General features: G+C 38.0%; 1 protein-coding gene across 1 annotated transcript in view; it reads right to left on the minus strand.

Annotated features, from left to right (window-relative positions):
* Positions 1-20660, minus strand: part of PPP1R12A (protein phosphatase 1 regulatory subunit 12A) — a 47691-nt gene continuing 27031 nt past the window's right edge. Inside the window, exons 12-25 of the mRNA XM_053462017.1 lie at positions 20374-20490; positions 19875-20033; positions 18126-18302; positions 16216-16306; positions 15125-15307; positions 14432-14600; positions 13661-13782; positions 10330-10395; positions 8914-8930; positions 8144-8279; positions 6897-7001; positions 6465-6512; positions 5811-5861; positions 1-2060 (exon numbers count right to left, since the gene is read on the minus strand). Coding sequence (XP_053317992.1) covers positions 1974-2060; positions 5811-5861; positions 6465-6512; positions 6897-7001; positions 8144-8279; positions 8914-8930; positions 10330-10395; positions 13661-13782; positions 14432-14600; positions 15125-15307; positions 16216-16306; positions 18126-18302; positions 19875-20033; positions 20374-20490 — 1528 coding nt within the window. The 3' untranslated portion in view covers positions 1-1973. The remainder of the gene's footprint in view (positions 2061-5810; positions 5862-6464; positions 6513-6896; positions 7002-8143; positions 8280-8913; positions 8931-10329; positions 10396-13660; positions 13783-14431; positions 14601-15124; positions 15308-16215; positions 16307-18125; positions 18303-19874; positions 20034-20373; positions 20491-20660) is intronic.

Raw genomic sequence — 20660 nt, forward strand, 5'->3', positions numbered from 1 at the left:
AAAGTTTTATTCATTTTTATTCGTATATGTCAAAATACATTTCTTCCATGGAAAGATTAGGTTTTTAACTAGTTTCATGCAGATACAAAGCCTGCTCTGTACTACCAATAAAACCCTATGTAGCACAGTAACCAATCTGTTTCTGATAAATAAATAACCTAGATATAAAATACTAAATTAGAAATATTTAATCATACCCCACAGACACCCCAATTTTTGCCAAATATAATCCACAAAATTTAACTTGCATCACATACGTTGCAGAAACAGAATTTTGCAACGGTTTGTTGAACAGTTTTGACTTTGCGTTATTTGATGCAACTTCTTAACATGCCGCATACATATCAAAATAAACACAGTAACTCCCACAAATGCCGCTGTACCTTAAAAATATATATATATCAAGAATCCTGAGCTTGGCAGTACGAGCAAGACCATGTATCTCCAGAAAACTGAGAAACCAAAAAGACAACAGCAAGTTTGGATTGCCAAAAAGGAAAACCCACAAATTAAAAATAGGCAGTTGATCACAATGACCTTTTTCTGTAAATGAAAGGGGTACAAATTCACATTTAATATAGTATACAATATAATCAACAATACAATAAGCTGGAGCAAGCTTTACAATTTACATTTTTAATCTGTTGAGCGGTTTTCAATGGATTAGATAGTTTATGTGCCAGTAATAAGCCATCGTCTTTCATGGATCAGTGAAAATATATATAAAAAAAAGCCGTCTCTAACAAAAACAATGCTCACTTAGCCGTATACACATACATATTTAGAATAGTTGTTAATTTCAGAAAAAAAAGGCCACTGAAATGTAGAAAACGGATATGGTGGTGTATTACATTACATGCCTTCTGACATGGCAACAGTGCATATGCTGTTAAAGAGTGCGTTAGGGGGTAAGCTTAGTGACACCAACCTGGCTAGCACAAATCATATGGACAGCACTCAAAAGAAACATGAAATGTAGTGAAAACAGTTACATACATTTAATAATCTGTGACTTAAAATGAAAACAAATCGGAATACTTTACAATAATAGCTCTAAAGTTACGCCTCCATAAAAAAGACAATATACCATAAAATTACTGAGCTTTATTAAGATCACTATATAGGAGTAACAGACGTTGCAGAGAGGGACATTTTGAGCATGCCACACAGTGGTCTGGAAATAATACAGGTCCAGCATATATACTTATACTTAGATATCATCTGGGATATCTATATATAGTTATATACACACGCACACAAATATATACACACACACACACAGTCAGTACCTGCTAAAAATGAGGGTGAAGAATAAAGCATTCTGCAAAGGATCTTAAAACGTGATAACGGGAAGGAAAACATGGTGCTAGCTTCTTGTATAGGAAATAAATGCATATTGCACAATGAAGACAGCCGCCTATAGTAATTACCAGAGCAGCCACGGATAGCCTAGGGGAGCTGGTGTTACAGCAAGCAACAAGCGGCATCTGCAGCGCATTAAGAAAAACACTGGCACGCATTTTAGAGTTAAAATATCAACAAAAAATACATAAAAAGTAAAAAGAACGTGGGAGGGAAGAAATGGAAGTTTGTGGCACAAAAACAAAAAAAAATACGGTGTTGTAACTCTCTTCCGTGGTAGCAGAAAGCATTTTGATTGCAAAAGGTTTATGTACAGCTAAGGCTTACTGGTTAAATATTGGAGGCGTCTGCCTTGAACATTTTCCTTGCACGTTGTAACTGTAAACAAGAATTCATAGTCGTTTCACTTCTCAGCAGCTGCGCTTTAATACAAAACAATGTTTTTCTTTTCTTTGTACAAAAACGAGGGGGGAAGTTACAGGTAAGAGGGAGTTTGGCAGGATTGTTAGCGTTGCCAAGGTACATTCCCTCAAAGTCCAGTGAGCGCCACGTGGTGTTCCCCCGGAGTTACAGATGTGCAATGCCAAGTCGCTGCTGCCGTAGACCTTGGATTATTTGGAAAGTTTGCTGATAACTCTGATTAAGGCCCCGTTTTCATCTTTTAGCCTCTGGTTGTCTGCTTTCAGGTCAGGTAGCATCTGAGCGAATAAGAGAGGAACATTAGAGACATAGCAAGGTTTCGCATTAACATCCCGGCCCGCATTAACAACTCACCTGTACACGCTTATTAGTTGGTAGAATGACATTACTAAAGGTATACAGAGTTTATTACTATTCTTGGAGATCAAACCTGGCTTAACCCCTTTTTGTGTGCATAAAACACAATTGTCTCTGAAATAATAAGCTCAGTGACCCATTAGGTGCAAACTTTACAAATATTAAAGCCTCAACAATGACAATGGCACTTTGCAGAGCCAGCAAATCAGTCTTCATGGCATACAGGTTTCAAAGCCAATGTATTTATACTGTATATGTATACCGTAATGTATTCTATAAACCAAAGCAAGTAAGTGTGTTAAGATATATACAAAATCCTGTCCGTAAAAGGCAACTTTGGGATATTATTCCCTTATATACATTCAGTATAGACTTTACTTGTACGTATGATTTGCCGATTTTATGTTTGCACTTATGTCAAGCAAATTGGGTCCTTCAGTTATTTCAGACTGATTTAAAGTAAAAATCCACAACATGCAAAGCTTTGCATCAAGGCTCTTACTATGCTTGTAACACACAAAGATCTAGGCTTTATAGTGGTTTCTGACCACGGAAAAAAACGAACATACCAAAACAACCTCAACATTTAACATTCACTCAATGACACATGAACAGTATTTCTGGTGTTAAATGGCCTATACCCAGCGCATTTGATGACCTATCACCAGAACCATAATATGTTCTTCCCATGGACACTTGCTATTGTACCAGTATAAAAAGCACTTTTGTTCCACACAGATACAGATTAGACTTCATTCTAACATGCAACTAAGTGAAGATAGTTTTATAAGTGAATTTAATATCCACGCTACTACAAAGACTATGGGCGACTTGCACGGCTTCCTCTATTTAACAAGCTTACTACCCTTAGGAAGACACATGCAGATGTTGTCATAGTCAACAGACCTGTTTCGCTATGCAGACTACCATAGGATTCATTATCTAAGTGACTAGCCTACACCATACATACATTTTTACATCCCGACAGCTTACACAATGATGGGTGCTGAGAACAGCGTACCAGAATGTGCAAGCTAGATATTCTCTTCCATTACACCTGCAAAATACCAACACCATTCAGAAAGTGTTGTCGTTGGTTTTAATGAGAGAGCTTTTCTTCCACTGACCATCAGCGTGTGGTTTATAACACTTTGTGGACTACAAAGGAGATGTCCAGCTTCTACCAAAGGTAATTTTTAACATTATTTTGCAGTAAAAAGTACTTTAACATGCAGGGTTCTGCCCATCGCATTAAAGGCATAGCTGTTACAGGATCCTGCATGGTTTTACCATTCCAAATTCAGCATCCTACAATGAAATGTATTCTAGCTGCAACAAACTTCAGTGGCTTATAAATAACAACCAGAACTTAAAAGTATATATTAACAATGCTAGAACACATTTGCTGCTAGGATCACCTTAACCTAAAGCAACACCTCCAAAACCACTAGGACCTGATTTTTAGTCCTGGAATTACAGGTACATAGTACGAACCTGTAAGAAGATGCACATAAAACTATTAACCAGTAAAAGCCCAATGTTGGATAAGAACCTAAAGGAAGCTATTACTACCTATAAATGATTTTAGGCTCAATTACACAGCACCGCAAATTGTATAAAACCAAATTCTATAAGATATTTTTGCTGCAGCACAAAATCTAGCATGGGCATGTGCACTGGGGACAAAATGTTAAGCACTGCATGCAAAGCCACACTTTAACAAGCAAATCCCCAGGTCATATTATGCAGTAATAGCAAATTTCATACCAAGGCACTTGCTAGAAACGGAGCACCTGCCTGGCTAGCCATAGGAGGAGAAACGGAGAGGAAATTATAAGTCCACAGACTGTAGTTGTCTACAGGACTCTGAGAGCTTGCCCACAACTCTGGTCAAAGCCCTATTCTCAGCCACCAGTCGTTCATTTAACTGTCTCAAAGTTTGTATCTGCTTTACTTGATGTAGATTCTGCAAGGATCGGGACACGAAAGAGGAATAAAACGGTCATCATCTTAAAAGCTTAACAGACAAAAAAGAAAATACTTTCACTCCAAACTAATATAAAAGTCAGATATATGTCATTTGGAAAATGTAAGAGCCCACGTAAAGTGGCACTTCGGTAAGAATGTTCAAAATAACTGTACTTTTATTATTACAAATATTAGAATGCTTAATGTTTAGTATTTTTAACTGATATTGTTTTACATACACTGTAAAGGCTCGCAATTTCACATTTTGCCCTGTAGGATACTTAGAAGGGTGCATATTATACACAAGCACAAAATAACATGTCCTAAAGTTTCCAAATGTAGTTCCAAATGTGGCATGCATATTGTACCATGTAAGAATGTATGGTACGCATAGGTGAAAAACAGACTGAAATAATTAGGAGGCAGGATTATGGAATAAATGTATTTTACGGTGAAGACTGTAAATGCTCACAGGGCACCTCACATAGTTTCCCATTCATAGTGAATTGCTAGAGCACCTGAATAGAGCTAATTGAAAATGTTTTATTCATAGAAGAGTACAGCCATTGCAACAATGACCTTATTTTAATAACCAAATAACCTACAGAATACCAACTACTGAAACAGTCACCCTAGCTAAACACATTATTGCCCTTAAAATACTGGAAGAGTCTGCATAAATATTAGTTCAATTAAAGACTACACCTAAGAATGTTGAAGGGGCGACAGAAGCTCTGTGTTGGTTTAAAAAAAAAAAAAAAAAAAAAAGTCAGTCTCGGTGAAAAGTAAAGCGGCTGCTTTACTTCTCACCGAGACTGACTTTTTTTTTAGGCCAGTGCCCTTTAAATAACGTATATATGTGGCAGCACGCTACTCTATACTCTTACAGCAAAGGTAAGTGGCCCTCATTTGCTTGCCAGATGGCCGGTCTGGGCCTGATTGAAGTTGATGATGAAGGTGAAACGAGAAACGTTTCTACGCTTCACGTTAGTGTATAGTGTTTTGGGGAGCATATGGATTCAAAACTTGTAGTTTTGCATATGAAGGGGAAAAACCTCCATTCACAAACCATCAAATATTTGTCCTAGTGTTTTCTTGACTTTCATGTGTAGACAAAAAATATTCAGCTCATAAAATATATTAGGTCCTAAGGGAAGTAGGACCAAACAACCCTTGGAATGTAACAGTACACCCTATGTATTATGTACCAGCTGGGACATGGGAGATCAGGCAGTCAAACAGTTCTGTGCTGAGAGAACAAGTGTATTTGTGCTCTGTGTGAGCACTAGTTGCAATTCAATAATGATGAATGCCCAAACAGGAGATCGGGCAATCTCTGCCAGCGGGGGCAATGCAGACACCAAAAAATGCAGACACCAACAAATTCCCAGATGGTTGGCCCAGACCTTGCTGGGACCTCCGATGACCACCTCTGTTTGATCACAGCAGGGATCAGCAACATGAGAATAGGGAAAAACAGTTTGTCACTTTACAAAAAGGAGAAGAAAAAAAAACTTTTTAATGGTTTATCTATATATATATTTTTTATACACAGCATCCTTCTACATAACTGGCTATTCTGTTTCCCAGCACAGTTTGTCTTACAAATAAAAAACAGGACACCCAAAAAAACAATAAAAAGCAACCTCCCAAACTTTGTTTTACTTTCAAGTTAAAAAAATAGAATACATTGTTATGCTTACTTTAAGTTCTTCTTCCATTTCAGAGATCCGTCTCTCCAGGGCTCGTCTTTCCTAAATTGAAGAAAACTTAATTTTAGCAAAACAAAAAATACAGTGCAAATCATTTAAATTCAGATGACTACTACATATTTTTATGTACAGATACATTCCAAAATGCATCCCTGTTTATCATAACACAATTATGCAATGGGTGATGAGATTTTTCAAAATCCTTAGGGTTCGACAGTTTGGTTTGAGGAGCCAGCCCAAAAAATCAGGAGCCACCTTTTTTTTCTTCCTCAATAATGTCTCCCCCCCACATTTTACCCCCTGGCCCGCAGTTAAAGGATGTGTCTGAGAATTTCCGAGTACTTCTATACCTTGAGGTTCCTTTATCTTTCTCTCGAGCCACTCGATAAATCAGACACACAGACAGGAGTGTATGTATAATAAGATCTCTAGTAGCATTTATTGCATATAGGCATCTTTATTTATACCTAACTAAAAGGGTTTTTCAGTTGACCATAGTTGGTCAGGTACCAGATTTAAAACATTCACACAAGACTCGGCCGCATCTCGTAACTTCCTTGCATCCACTTCTCAGAACACGCATTCGAAACTTAAAATTAGAAACGTACAATAAGAGTAGAGCTGATATAGTTAATTATAACTTACCCTTTTCTCAATTTCTAAGAGAGATCTGTCAGCATATCGCTCTTGTCTCTATTGAACAAAAATATATATTCTGTCACATGACCAATAATTAGTGGAAAAACACATTAAATTACATATAAACAGGAGTTGGACAATTTTTTTTTTTATTTTTTTTTTTTTTTTACACAGCGAGGGATCCGTTCACATAAATACTTGAGATTACTCACAATGTTACCACAAGCAGTGAAATGTTAGGAGTCATAACCCTCTTAGTTTTTGGTGACACAGCTTTATAAAAACATACAAAAAATCAAATACAGTAATGTTTATCAAGGACTCTGGAATACTATGGGAAAAAACTCTTGGAAAGGGTTAGGAAAATACTCTTGACTTAAAGACTCCAGCATCACTAGGTTAACACATGCTATTCAAAATATCGGTAATATTTCAAACCTGAGTTGCTTTTTCAAGCTGTAACTTGAGCTCCGTTAGTTCCAAGTTGGTGTCATGCAACTGGGCCTTCAGTTTTTCATTTTCCACTATAATCTGTTCATACATCTGAGAAAAAATAAACGTCTTATTTTCATATTTTGAAAGTTTCGATCTAGCTTCCCTTCAGTCTTAGATGATGCTCCACCATAAGTCCCATTTATACTAATATATATATATATATATATATATATATATAAATACATTAAACCATTGTTAACTCAAGTTAGTAATTAATTAAATTGATAAATACCTAATACATTGTTAAACATAAATGATGCAATATGAATATACCTTGAATGGAGCTTATTGTGCCTGTCACTTCTGTTTTATGTTTTGTGTATCCTTCATGATTGTATGGTACCACGTGATGGAGCTCGATACCATGCATCTGTACGCAATCTCCTACTCCACCTCTCCACCTCCCAGATGCTACTAACCTTAGGCTCACCCTTGACACACTCACGCCACCACCATAGGATGACATTGTTTGGATGTCGGTGTATGGTGTGATTATGAGTGTCTGTGCCAGGGGTGAGCCTAACACATCCTAACACCGAATAGTAAGACATATGCTCATGCTAACCCCATAACACAGGCACATGCTAACATATGCTCACAAGCACTAACACACACTCTAACATACACTCATATACACACATGCTAATGCCATACAGTAGCACACACATCATGCTAATACATGCTATGCAACATACAAACACTATAAATATACACACTTAGTCTAACACTACACACAAAAAGGCACAATCTGGCACTACAATGCAGTAGACACACTAAGTAGCACTATATATACACACACACTGACACTATACATATACAGTGTATACATTAAGGTATACATTCTGACACTAGCACTATTGCATATTCACAAACAATTCTCCCCTTCACGGAGACCTGCCGCACTGCTGCCAGTCTTCTACCTCTTCACTGCACCCCTGTGAATTCCCGATGGCGCCCAGGCCAGTGCTACCCCTTTGTCCTGCAAAGCCCTGAGCTCCAAGTGATTTCTAGTGGCGACCTGGCTCCTGGGGTTTGTCATACCCTGATTTTGTGTATATATGTATGTATTCCTATCTATATAAAACACATCACAATATAAAGCTATTGCTGGCCTGAATGAAAGCATCAGGTAATATATACATATATAGGCAATTAGGTGAATTATAAAAAAAAATCATTAAACATGTCACCTTTTTAAAATCTGTTGAATCTTTATCTAGTCTACTATGATAAAGTCTTCTGGTTTCCGAGTAACTGGAAGGTCCAGATTGGCCAATGATGTGATCATAACGGTCACTGATAGAACTTGCATGTCCAGTGGTGTACCTGAAAATTAAATCACAATTGTAATAACTGCTACTTTGGTGGTACAGTCATGATCTTTTAAAGAAATATATTAGAGTCCATTATTCTACAGTGAGAAAGACAGACAAGATCAAAGTGGAGATGTATGGCCATAATGCCCAGCGCCAAGTTTGGCAAAAACCAAACACAGCATTTCTGTACAAACACCTCATACCAACTGGGAACCTTGCAGTCCATTGAGTCGACCATGAACTCCTAGTATTCTGGAGTGATGTGTGAGGCCATTCATCTGACAGCTAATTATGATTAGCTGTTAGATGATTATTTCCTGATATATAAAGCCATAGACTTCAGAGAGGGGGGTATACTTGATTTTTCACATTGCTGTTTCTTTCCTCCTTGGCATTGTGTTAACACACACCTGAACGCTCCAGACCAGAAAACTGGTGGGCACACTTGCTGATGAACAATTAATCAAGGGGACTTGATTAGCAGCTTAATTTTGGCTTTAGTGTTTGTTGAATAAACCATGACACAGTGTAATATGTCTTAGGTGGTGTTCATCAGAGGTTGTATGTACCTAATTTGCAGACCTGCTAAGGATGACTTTTGTGTTCAGATATGTAAAACTAGAATAAAGTAACATGGGGCTTACCTTGAAAGGGTATCAACCTGAATGGATAGAACAAAAAACATTTTAATAGCAATTCTAAAACAGAAGACAATAGAACGCTAAATATTTCCACAAACCTGAACAGTCTTAGCTTCATGTATTTGCAGATCTGCTACAAATACACACACACATGCATAGTTACATGCAAATCATTTTAGATGGTATGCACCCACAGTAATCAATACATTAAGGCACAAACAAAATTAGGTGCCAGCAGCAAAATTTAAGATCATGGTGTTTGCCCAGGTTTTAAACAAGGCATACATTTTCCCTACTTTTGCATGCACACTGCCAAGACACAAGTGTCCCATGACTGGTGCCAACCTCACCAATAGCACTGATGTTAGAAATGCTGGTCGGATGATTTAGTCCCTGAAAACATGATTAACAAAAGCATGCTGTGGAAATTAATTTAAACGTGGGCTACGAATTCTGAGGAGTAATTTGTTTCTGGTCCAAAGCATCCTTGTATGTCCGTCTGTATTAGCCGAGTGTAATAATTTCATGGAAAGTAATCGCCACACAGCCATACCAAGCTCTTGTTTTATCTGTATAGCACTCAAAAGGTTTTGTGAAGTTTATATTACATCAAATAAGAATGAAATGTTGTGATGTTCCCTTTGGCTGGTTAGTGGCTTCCCCTACACATGTGCATTCTTGAATCAATGCCAGATATTGTGCTATGCAGGACATTTCTTGAAGCAAAACATGGAGTAAAGTTTAACAGATTTTTTTTTTGATGATGGTATGCATTTGAACATAGTGTGGGTCTTGTTTGATCAGAGAATATACATTTTAGATCTGAGTTCCTTGAAATAAATGTTTGCTCAGTTTTGTTCAAACATATAGTACAGATATATTAAAGGTCATGTTAATAAAAAAAGAAAGTGTCTGGGACTACAGCATTGATATCTGGCTTCACTGCAATGTTAGTTCTGCGGTAGATTTTCTATTAAAACAAGTACTATTCTATCGTATCCATTTCCACATAGACCATGCTAGATATCTGCCTTTTTTAAATGTCAATTACTTGCTTTAATGGTTTGTCATTTTAAAATATATGGTTCAGACTGGTATTGAACATAAACAGTTGTAATGTTTCCTTGCGCAACAAAGATACTTTTGGCACCATTTTTCACCAGATCTTTCCACCCAAGGGTATTATTACACCATTTACCAGAGAAACTAAAACCATTAAGAGCCGAAGAACTTTACAGCAAAGATGCGCGATAGCCAAGAAATATCTGTACAGCTCACTCTGTTCAGGTAGTTATTTGAAGTCTACAAGTCGCTAAGCTTCTAAGACCAAGATAAAATGATACCTAAGATGATTCAATTGAATGTGAATAGGGTGCTAGGGAAAGAATATTGACGACACCATATTTGTGGAGGACTTACTTGACTATCTTTTCCGTAAGTTTCCTCCTCTGCATCAGATTGATGGTCTTGCTCATTTTCGTCACTCTGTTAAAAAATAAAACATACTTAAGTTAAAGTGTTAACATCCGACCTTAGGGTAGTGACCATTTAAGAGGAAACACCTAAATTTTATGCCAGCTACTTAAGAGCACTATAACTGTGAGAACATAATCTTCACTACAACGTGTTCTGTTATAGAAATGATGGGGTCCATTCCCTCCAGAGCTTCCAACAAAAATAGACACATTCCGTGCTATGTGTAATTATTCTGGCCATAGTTAGACTAAAACGATGTGTTTGAATGCGGCATTACCAGTAGTTTGTAATCAGCGTCCTGTCCTAAATCTCACTTTCCTCATCCACTCTTAAAACGGTTTGCTGTACCAAACAACCACCAACAATAAGAGTGGAATAATTACACCAGGTACTTATGTGTATTTTTCTCTCAGGACTTTCATTGGAAACCATATTCATAAACATTACGCAAAATCTAAAAGCACTAAAAAAAATTGCATGCTACAGCATTGTATTTTGTTTCATAGGATAAGAATCACAGCTAACAAATACCCAACGCTTTCATCAACATAACCCACATACATTTTTTTTTTTTTATGTTTCCTTACACCCAACACATTTTTCGTGGGTAATGTATTTTTTTTTTGTGTCATACTTGTAACTGGAGTGCAAAAATTTAAGGGCCTTTTTGTATTACTTTTTCAGTTAATTTATCACTTTCATGCTATTATTTTTTGCTTTGTCCTCAGAACACTACTAGATGTTTTGTTGGAATCTTCTAGAACCCTAGAATCATTTGCGTAATTAGTAGGTACCTCTAAAGATGCCACAGTGAGATCGCAGGAGGCCCCATGACTATTTGTATTACCGTTCTTATTTTTCAATGATTTTTATCCTTTTTGAAAAGGGAGAAACTTTGCATCTCCTCACTGATTACCCTGGCAAAACACATTGATCAGGGAGCAGGGCTTGTGTGGTCTGCGGCATGGATGAGGTCAGAGATACCAGTGTAGCACCTTTTACACTGCCACTGTTTCCCAAGGTGTCGGCAGGAAAATGAATGCCCAAACCTCTCCCCTTTCTCTTTATCTTGCCTCTTCTTTCTCCCTACCTCTCCCTTATTGTGTCTCTATTGCTTCCTATATCTACCCCTTTTCTCTTTCTGACTCCTAAGTAGGGCTGCAACAACTAATCGATAAAATCGATAATAATCGATAATGAAATTCGTTGGCAACGAATTTCATTATCGATTAGTTGAATCGATTATTATCGATTATAAAATGAGGGTTTTTTCAGAGCAAACGCTCTGAAAAAATCCCCCTCATTATATAATCCGTTTAGTCTGACTCACCGTCTCACAGCAGCAGCTCCTACTTACTCCCCCTCCCTGTAATCACTGTGACAACTGGCCCCGCCCCTTCCTTCTCCAGGCCAGAACCACATGGCTGTGACACTCATCTAACTGTAAGTATATGTATATATATATATGTGTATATATATATATATATATGTGTGTGTGTGTGTGTGTGTGTGTGTGTATATGTATATATATATATATATATATATATGTGTATATATGTATGTAATATATATATATATATATATATATTTGGGCTACTGAAAGTTAGGGGAGGTGGGGGTTAATTTAGGGGCAGTTATGGTTAGTGGGGTGTTTAGGGTTAATTTAGGGGCAGTTATGGTTAATTGGGTGTTTAGGGTTAATGTAGGGGCAGTTATGTTAATAGGGTGTTTAGGGTTAATTTAGGAGCAGCTATGGTTAATGGGGTGTTTGGGGTTAATTTGAGGCAGTTGTGGTTAATGGTGTGTTTAGGGTTAATTTAGGGGATGCTGTGGTTGATGGGGTCTTTAGGGTTAATTTAGGGGATGCTGTGGTTAAGGGGGTGTTAAGGGTTAATTTAGGGGCAGTTATGGTTAATGGGGAGTTTAGGGTTAATTTAGGGGAATCTAAATCCTGGGGGCAGTGAAGTGACATATCTGGGGGTATAAGGCATATACAGTATATAAGGCATATGTGGGGAGGGCAGTGTGGCATGTCTGGGGAGGACGGAGTGGTGTATCAGGGTGTATAAGGCATATCTGGGGGTAGAGTGGCATATCTGGGGGTAGAGAAGTGGCATGTCTGGGAGGCAGGGTGGCATGTCTGGGGAGGATGGAGTGGGGTATCAGGGGATATAAGGCGTATCAGGCACAGTGGCAGATGTGGGAGGCAGCGTGGCATATGTGGGAGGCAGCATGGCGTGGCATATGTGGGGAGGGCAGGGTGGCATGTCTGGGGAGGATGGAGTGGTGTTTCAGGGGGTATAAGGCGTATCAGGCACAGTGGCATGTGGGGGGTAGAGTGGAGTGGCAGATGTGGGAGGCAGCGTGGAGTGGCAGATGTGGGAGGCAGCGTGGAGTGGCAGATGTGGGAGGCAGCGTGGAGTGGCAGATGTGGGAGGCAGCGTGGAGTGGCAGATGTGGGAGGCAGCGTGGCGTGGCAGATGTGGGAGGCAGCGTGGAGTGGCAGATGTGGGAGGCAGCGTGGAGTGGCAGATGTGGGAGGCAGCGTGGAGTGGTATATGTGGGAGGCAGCGTGGCATATGTGGGGGGGCAGCATGGCATGTCTGGGAGGCAGCGTAGCAAGCCTGGGCTCAAATGTGCATATATTGGGGGGCTGGTTGGGAAATAAAGACAAGAAATGTATTATCAAAGTTTTTTTATTCTGCTGTTTGTATTTAACATCATTTGTTTAGTAAATTATTTTAAATAAATGAAAAATTTACATTCATTTTTTTTATCCGATTAATCGAAAAAATAATCGGCCAACTAATCGATTATTAAAATAATCGTTAGTTGCAGCCCTACTCCTAAGCCTTGCCTCTTACCGCTCTCCCTCTGTGTCTTATTTTCTGTGGTGGGCGTGCAAGGTCCTTCTCCTACAGACCTCTGCTTCAGTGCACATTTCAACATTGAGCACCGGGATTTTACATCATATAAAGTTGCTCGGCATCAATCACCAGCACGCATCACGAAGAGGCAGTGAAACAAAGGTTTGTAGGAACAGACCTCATGCGCCCTTTATTTTGGGCTGGTTAGAGACAGATCCATGATCTCCCCAACTGCTCTTCCAGCAGCAAACAGACCAGTCCACCTATGGATAGAGTCGGCATGGTGGTGGAGACCACAAATTGCGGTTGCCGACACCGGTGTCAGTAAATAGAAATTTTGCCGACCCTTGCTTGTGACATTCAACCGTTAACATACAAATTCAAGAAGGCTAAAGTTAGTCACTCACATCCTGAGTCCAAAAGGAAACTCCTGTTGATCTTCTCTTTTCCCTAGGTCGTCGCCTTTCTCTAATTGATTTAGATTGAGATTTATCCTCAGAGTCTCTTTCATCTTCTTTCTTTTCACCATCTGTAATATAAACAGCTCCAAGTAAATGGAATATTTAAATCTTGTGATAAAAGTCCACTAATGCAAAAAACACTAATTTGTCTGTAGCGATTTAGAAGTCAGCATTGATCTTCTACTTATAAGTTTATTAAATGCATACCTAAACAAGACACACCAGATCATCTACATTAACACATAGAACGTATATGAACTGTTCTCAAACATGCCATAAGGAATTTAAGGCAAAAATATATATTTTTTTAAGTGTTGACAATGACCCTACAAATCTGAAAAACTGAGGAAAAAAATCAAATGATAGAGATGGGAAAGAGAAGATGGGAAAGAAGTAAATAATCACTAAAAACAGTATACACTTGACTACGGTTTTATCTGTGATGGGCTCTGCTTCTACTAATGGACATCTATATATCCTTATATAAGCCAAGTGTGAAACCAAAATACCCTCTTTTCCATAACAAAACTGATATATATAGGTTTGTACATACCACCATAAATGTTCTTTGACAGACTATAATCAGAATGTTACTAATCACATGGCAACATGGTATGAGGGTGGGTAATGATGTCACTGACTCAAATGGTTAAAACATGCCAATACTAAATACCTGTAGTGGTAAAAAATGACAGATAAACATTTATATAATGGTACCTTTCTCAGAATCCCTTGATGAAATCCTTGAGTAGTTTAAATAAGAAGAAGATACACCAGTAAGGCTATTGGGTCGATTCAGTTGACTAGACGTGTAAAGAGAACTACCGGAGGACAGGGATGGTGTAGATGTAGTGGTGCTTGATGAAAGCGGTCTACTTCGCAAAGTCTAGGAAAACATAATCGGGCACAAAATTAAACAAGCCAAACATTTTATTACTCCCACATTCATTTGGATTGGGACATTTTAACCTGGTACCATAGACATCTACGACAGAACACGATAGTTGTTCAGCATTATGCAAAATCATCCGTTTTACATGATTAATTGAAAAGTTAGTATTCCGACCTTAGAGATGCACATCAAGACAGAGGAACATGCAGCTACATACTCTAAGTGGTCAACATTAGCTAAGCCTTTCAACTTACTGATGAGCCACAAAATATTTTGCACTGGTAAATATAAAACTATGAGGAAAATGTTAATGCAGACATACATCTACAACTATAAATAGATATATTACAGCTATCTATATCGATAGGTATATTCATATATCATATAAGCAGAGAACTATTGCAGGATGCTTTTTTTTTACTTTTATTTATATGGATGATGGTCCAAGAGTATCACACTTCAAAACTAATACTGAACAGAAATCCCAACATAAACATTATCTTACTTACAAGACTTACATCTTCTATACTTCTGGAATATCTTGGCCTATAGTCATCATTCTTGGTTTCAGATTCTTTTTTGTCTTCTTGCTTTTCTTTGTCTTGCTTTTCTTTTTCTTCGCTTTCTTGTTCCCTAGTCTGGATGGGGCGGGATCTACCAATTGTTTTCTCTGCCTCTTGAAGGTCTGTTAATGTTACACCCTTAGAAGAATTTGACATTTAAGCAACCATTAGGACGAATGCACACAGCATTTTTAAATGATAAAATACATGCAAGTCAATTGCATGCATGATAGCAAAAATGTTTGTGTTCTGCGATAAGCACAGGCTTTCAGTGAAGGAAGCTCAGGGAGGAGTTAACTGAAAAATTCCAAAAACTAAGGCACAATTGACTGCAATAATGCATTTAACATGGAAAAAGTGCTGCAGTGGTTCTTTAAGGAACAGTGTGGCAGTAGTCAAAATATAATTAGGAATTCAAGAATCCAGTGGTTTTGGAGTTCCAGATGACTTTGTCAAAGTGCCATAAATATTTGTGTCTAATGGCTCCTATAAAAGTAGTCTCTAGGATTCTAAGGTTTGTAAGCGAAAGCAACAGGTTTTGTTTAATTTCATTTTATTATATGCATTGAACTCCGCTAACGTCACAAAATATAAACTGCTTTCTGCATATTTTGGACAAACAGCACCCTCCTCAATATTGTAATACACACATCCTATACTCCATGGAGCATCACTGTTCAGAAACCTTTTATATCTCCTATTAAAATAAGCAAAAACAAAAAACAAAACAATAAGAGCTCTTCAGGGTATAAAATGTAAGCCCTACTGTTCTTCAAGCATAAGATAGTAAGGCATAATACTCATAAGCGCATGAGTTATGATGGCTCAAAAATATTTTGGCTATGCTAAAGCGCTCTCAGCGTTCCACGTGAGGCAGTTGCCATAGCGCCTTACTGTTTTATGCTTGAAGAAAAATAAAGCTTACATTTTAAACTCTGAAGTAGAGCTCCCCTTCTGTTTTTTTTTGTTCCCCCCCCACATGCATGCTAGGCAGAAAATGCAGTAACAAAGAATAGTGAGCAGACCACCATGTAAAATGATCTTACCTGGGTTGATCTCCTGGACTGTCTGGCTTGCCTTGATCTAGCTTTTCTTTGGGACTCTGATTCTTCATCACGAACTGGAGTGAGATATGACCTAGCAATGCAGGAAGACATGATCAGGCTTTCCATAAGACGCACAGCCTGATAAAGAATGCTGCTTGCACTCATATTATCAACATTTAGTCAAGATACAGCAGTCCATAAAATGGAAGCCTGCAATTCTATACTAACAAATTCTTTCTATGAGGGGGGAGCAAGGATGTAGCCTTTTCACTGCATTTTAAATCTCTAAAGAAATATCTTTTACCATGCTAACTTGGGTCCACATGTTCAGTGTAGATGGTGACCCATTCAATTAACTGAGTAGACATACACAGGCATTTTGCACCCTCATCTCCATTTAAAAGAAAATGGGGGGAAAAGTCAATATCATTGACAACATATTAGATGGGCTCAAAGATTTATGTGGCATGTGAATCATATCTTAAAACAAAGAGCATAAAAAACTGTCTGAACATGGTGATCGCTGTCCAATGAAAGGCATATTTGGATCAATCGCAAGAAACGGCTATGGGAAAGGCTGAACTTGATGGACGCATGTCTTTTTTCAGCCTAACTATGTAACTATATTGTCATACTGCCATATTAAATATCTTTGTTCAGACAGGAGGAGAGGAATGATGCATCTATTACAATTTAACAGTTGAAAATGAAATCCACAGGTAAATTCATTCCCCACTGTTAGTAACATAAGCAGCCACACAAACATTCATAAGTGTATTTGTCAATATCATGAAATATACAAAGGAAGACTTATTTAATTTCTCTCCAGGTGTTGAGCTTATTACACTACTTGTTTTATTACAACTGAGCTTCCCGACAATGCTGTAGGGCCAGGTTTTCAAACAATATACTTCTCTATCTTGTAGGTTAGGGAAAACTATTTCAGACACCATCTGACTAAAATGACAATCCCATGAATTCTCTATAGGATATCTGGATGTAACTAGGGCTGGAAATGACTGTGGCCCAAACAAGATTTTAAATAGCTTTAGGGGAAAATGCTAGAGTTTGGCATGTATAGCATATTTTCTTAAACTGGCCGACGGCTCAAAAATGTGAGAATGCAGAGATTTATTTTCAAGACTTCAGGGGGGTAACATGACACGAATGCACGTTTCAGATCTTTAGAAGGACGCCCATATTAAATTATTCCAATATCATGCTATATTATGCAGAGCACATTTAAGAGGTTGCAAGTTTAAAGGAAGGGCAATAGCACCTTTAAGTCTTTTAATTTGACCACCTTTTTGTATAGAGCTGGTTAATTTGTATATTTTTAAAACTATTATATACGCATGTAAACTAGGATGTTTTGGATGTGTACCAACACAAACATTGAACTTGAAATTTTTGATTTGTTTGTAAGATGACATGACGAGTTATAAAAAGCTATGTTGCTAAATGTGTCATTTATTTAAAAAATAATATTCCTTATTATATAATGTTAAGCCTCGTGAGTGTACTTTACCCTTAGCTCCTAACATAAGAAGGCTGACTGGCTCCTAACGTGCACAGTTACATGGAATTAGTCTATATAAAATAAAGCTATGACACATAGTATTCAAGACTAAAAGCGGATTACAACTACATAGTCATCCATGGCAAATACATCTGTTAACACATGCAAGGCTTTCGGAAACTGCACATATATAATAAGACTAGAATCATCATTACCCTAATGTCATCCAGTAAGACAATTAAAGTACACTTTTGGGTTTTTCATTAATATCGGTGGGTACTTTGTGAGTAAATTGTGATGGCAGACAATTTAGTAAATAAAGCCCCTTTCGAGGTTTTGAAGACATTTCTCTGCAATATTGGTATTCACACACACAAACAAAATTACAAACCTGCGCCTTTCCCTGACTTCCGCTGAGGAAGGAACAGTGCCAGTGGAAGTTGTGGTCACTGTGGTTAAAGTAGTGGTGGGATTTACAACAGTTGGTGCAACAGGAATGGTGACTGCCGTAGGGACACTGTCCTTGTCTTTTTCAGAACTATCGTCTGCCCATAAACGGTTTGAGGCGCTAAAACATTACAAGCAGCAACACAGAGAAGGGAAGAGCAAACAATAAAAGCGTTTAAGAAGCTTAATTAAGAATAAAATCAAACAGAAAGCAACAAAAAACAAAAACACAAGCTGATCGCTTAGAGATGTTACATAGCAACACAATCAGAAAAAAATAAACAGCTGCTCAACATAAAAACTCTAGAAATGTCTGTTTTTACACAAACGGCGATTAGCCGCAAACTTGCCCACCATTAATACGCTCGGCAGGGATTGGCAAAAGAGTCAATAAGATCCAGATCGGAAGAAACTTAAAAGGCATCATGATCATATGCACTTTGCATTTTTGTGTGATCCATTTTTCAATTAAATGGGGGAGGTTATGCTAAATGCCCTGCAGGAGATGTATCCTGCACTCACCTCCAGTCAGCACCGGATCTGGGGAACATCGCAGGCAGGGGTCTGTTCAGATCCCAGTGCGCATGCGTAAAGTCTTCCTATTGATTTCAATGAAAACACTTCCCTGCCACTGATTGCCACGGTGGCAACAAATGTCAGATCATGGAGGAAGATTGAAGATTTTGCATATTCTGTGTCAGATAGGTGCTTTATTTTTTTCATTTAGAGGGAATGCATATTACAGTACTATGCCTTTTGTGCTACATTAGGGGTGTCAGGTACATTAGTCACCTTAAACTTCATAGGTGCATATTTTGTTTGAAACTTAAAGCATTGCTCAATTTAAAAAAATGGTTAGCAAAAAAAAAGAAAAAAAAAAAAAGCACTGCAGCACATACACAAGTTCAAGAAAAACTTTCAGGTAATTTGAGTGCCGAGGACAAGTTTGATACAACTAAGGGGTTAGGGCAGAAAACCACAAATTTCACACAAAAAGAGTATGTTTTTATACAGAAACAAAGCCTGGATCGTATGTGGATACCGTATTAATCTATATTATGTGAGATCAATTTTCTGTAAAATACCAAGTTTGCAGACTTCAACACTACATGTTGGTACCTACCTCTGGTGTAGAACACACACCACACATCCATACACACAAAATTCTGTTGGGGGGGTGAATAGAGCAATTTTAAGCGGTATCTGCATTATATTTAGCCCTTTTCTCATATCTTAAGGAAGAAAAAGGCAGTGTTAACAGTACAAAGGTTCTATCGGAGATGCCATCAAACACCTTGCGCCCATTCTGTTTAATCTAAATTCATATAAATACATTTAGATTATGCAGGATGAGTGCAAGGTGTTTGATGGCATCTCAGATGGAACAGATGTGCTGCTGATATCATATCCCGCACTCAGCATCAATAGCCAGCACGCTTCGTGAGGCAGAAGTGAAACCGCGCTCGCTTTATTTTTTTAAAATTAGGTGAAGATATTTTCTCCAAAAGTAGTCTCAAATGGAATGAATCTCAAGAAATGAACTGTAATCAGTGTGGTACAGAATGTGTGTATGTGAGGCATTTCCTCAGGCATTACTGCAATAACTATAAAATGTAAGCTGCGCACATATGCATGTCACATCTGTCACGTATAGTGAATAAGCAAAGGTGTCATAAAAAGGTTTACTATGTACCTGCTTAAACCAGAAGAGCCAACTGAATACCTGGTAGTGCCAATAGTGCTAGAAAGACTCCTTGTAAGTCCAGAAGAGGTAACTGATGGTGTAGACCCAGAAGTAGTACTCGATACACTAGAACTAATCAAATCGTCTTGTCTTCTACCAAAAGAGCTACTGAATAAGAGAAATTAAACATTGTAAGAATACCGATACAAAAAGTTCCAAGACCTGATGCATCAATATCAAATATTGGGGTGAGAGAGCATTGCAATAGAACAACCATAGATATGACTGGGGCTCCAATAAATATGCATGTGTATTTTAAGTATGTACATAGATAAAAGCTATATCCTAAAACTGAAAGAGGCAGGGCATATGTGAAGGTCTATACCTGTTTACATTTGTATTTTCAATAAAGGTGAAGGTCTCTTAAAGCTATATTAAATTATCTTTTAGTATCAGAACATCATAGTAGTCAGAAATACTCAATATTCCCTTTACAATGACTTGTTACCTTCGTTGATAACTTGTGTTCAAGAGTTCATTAACGGAACTATTCTTTTTCAGATCGTCATCCCATTTTCGCCTGGTGTAAGACCCACCACTGCGCAAGAAGCCAAAATAAGAATCCCTGAAAACGGAGACGAATCATGAAACGGCTGTACCACAGTGCTTTGCGCATAGACAAGATGCTACATTTGTTAAACATTTTAGGGTGACAGCTATAGTACATAGTAAGAAAATAGATTTCCAACAGTCTATTCGGTAACCCTGGAAACCTTGATGAGAAAAAGCATGTGA

This window comes from Spea bombifrons, chromosome 4, assembly GCF_027358695.1.
Source record: "Spea bombifrons isolate aSpeBom1 chromosome 4, aSpeBom1.2.pri, whole genome shotgun sequence".
NCBI lineage: Eukaryota > Metazoa > Chordata > Amphibia > Anura > Pelobatidae > Spea > Spea bombifrons.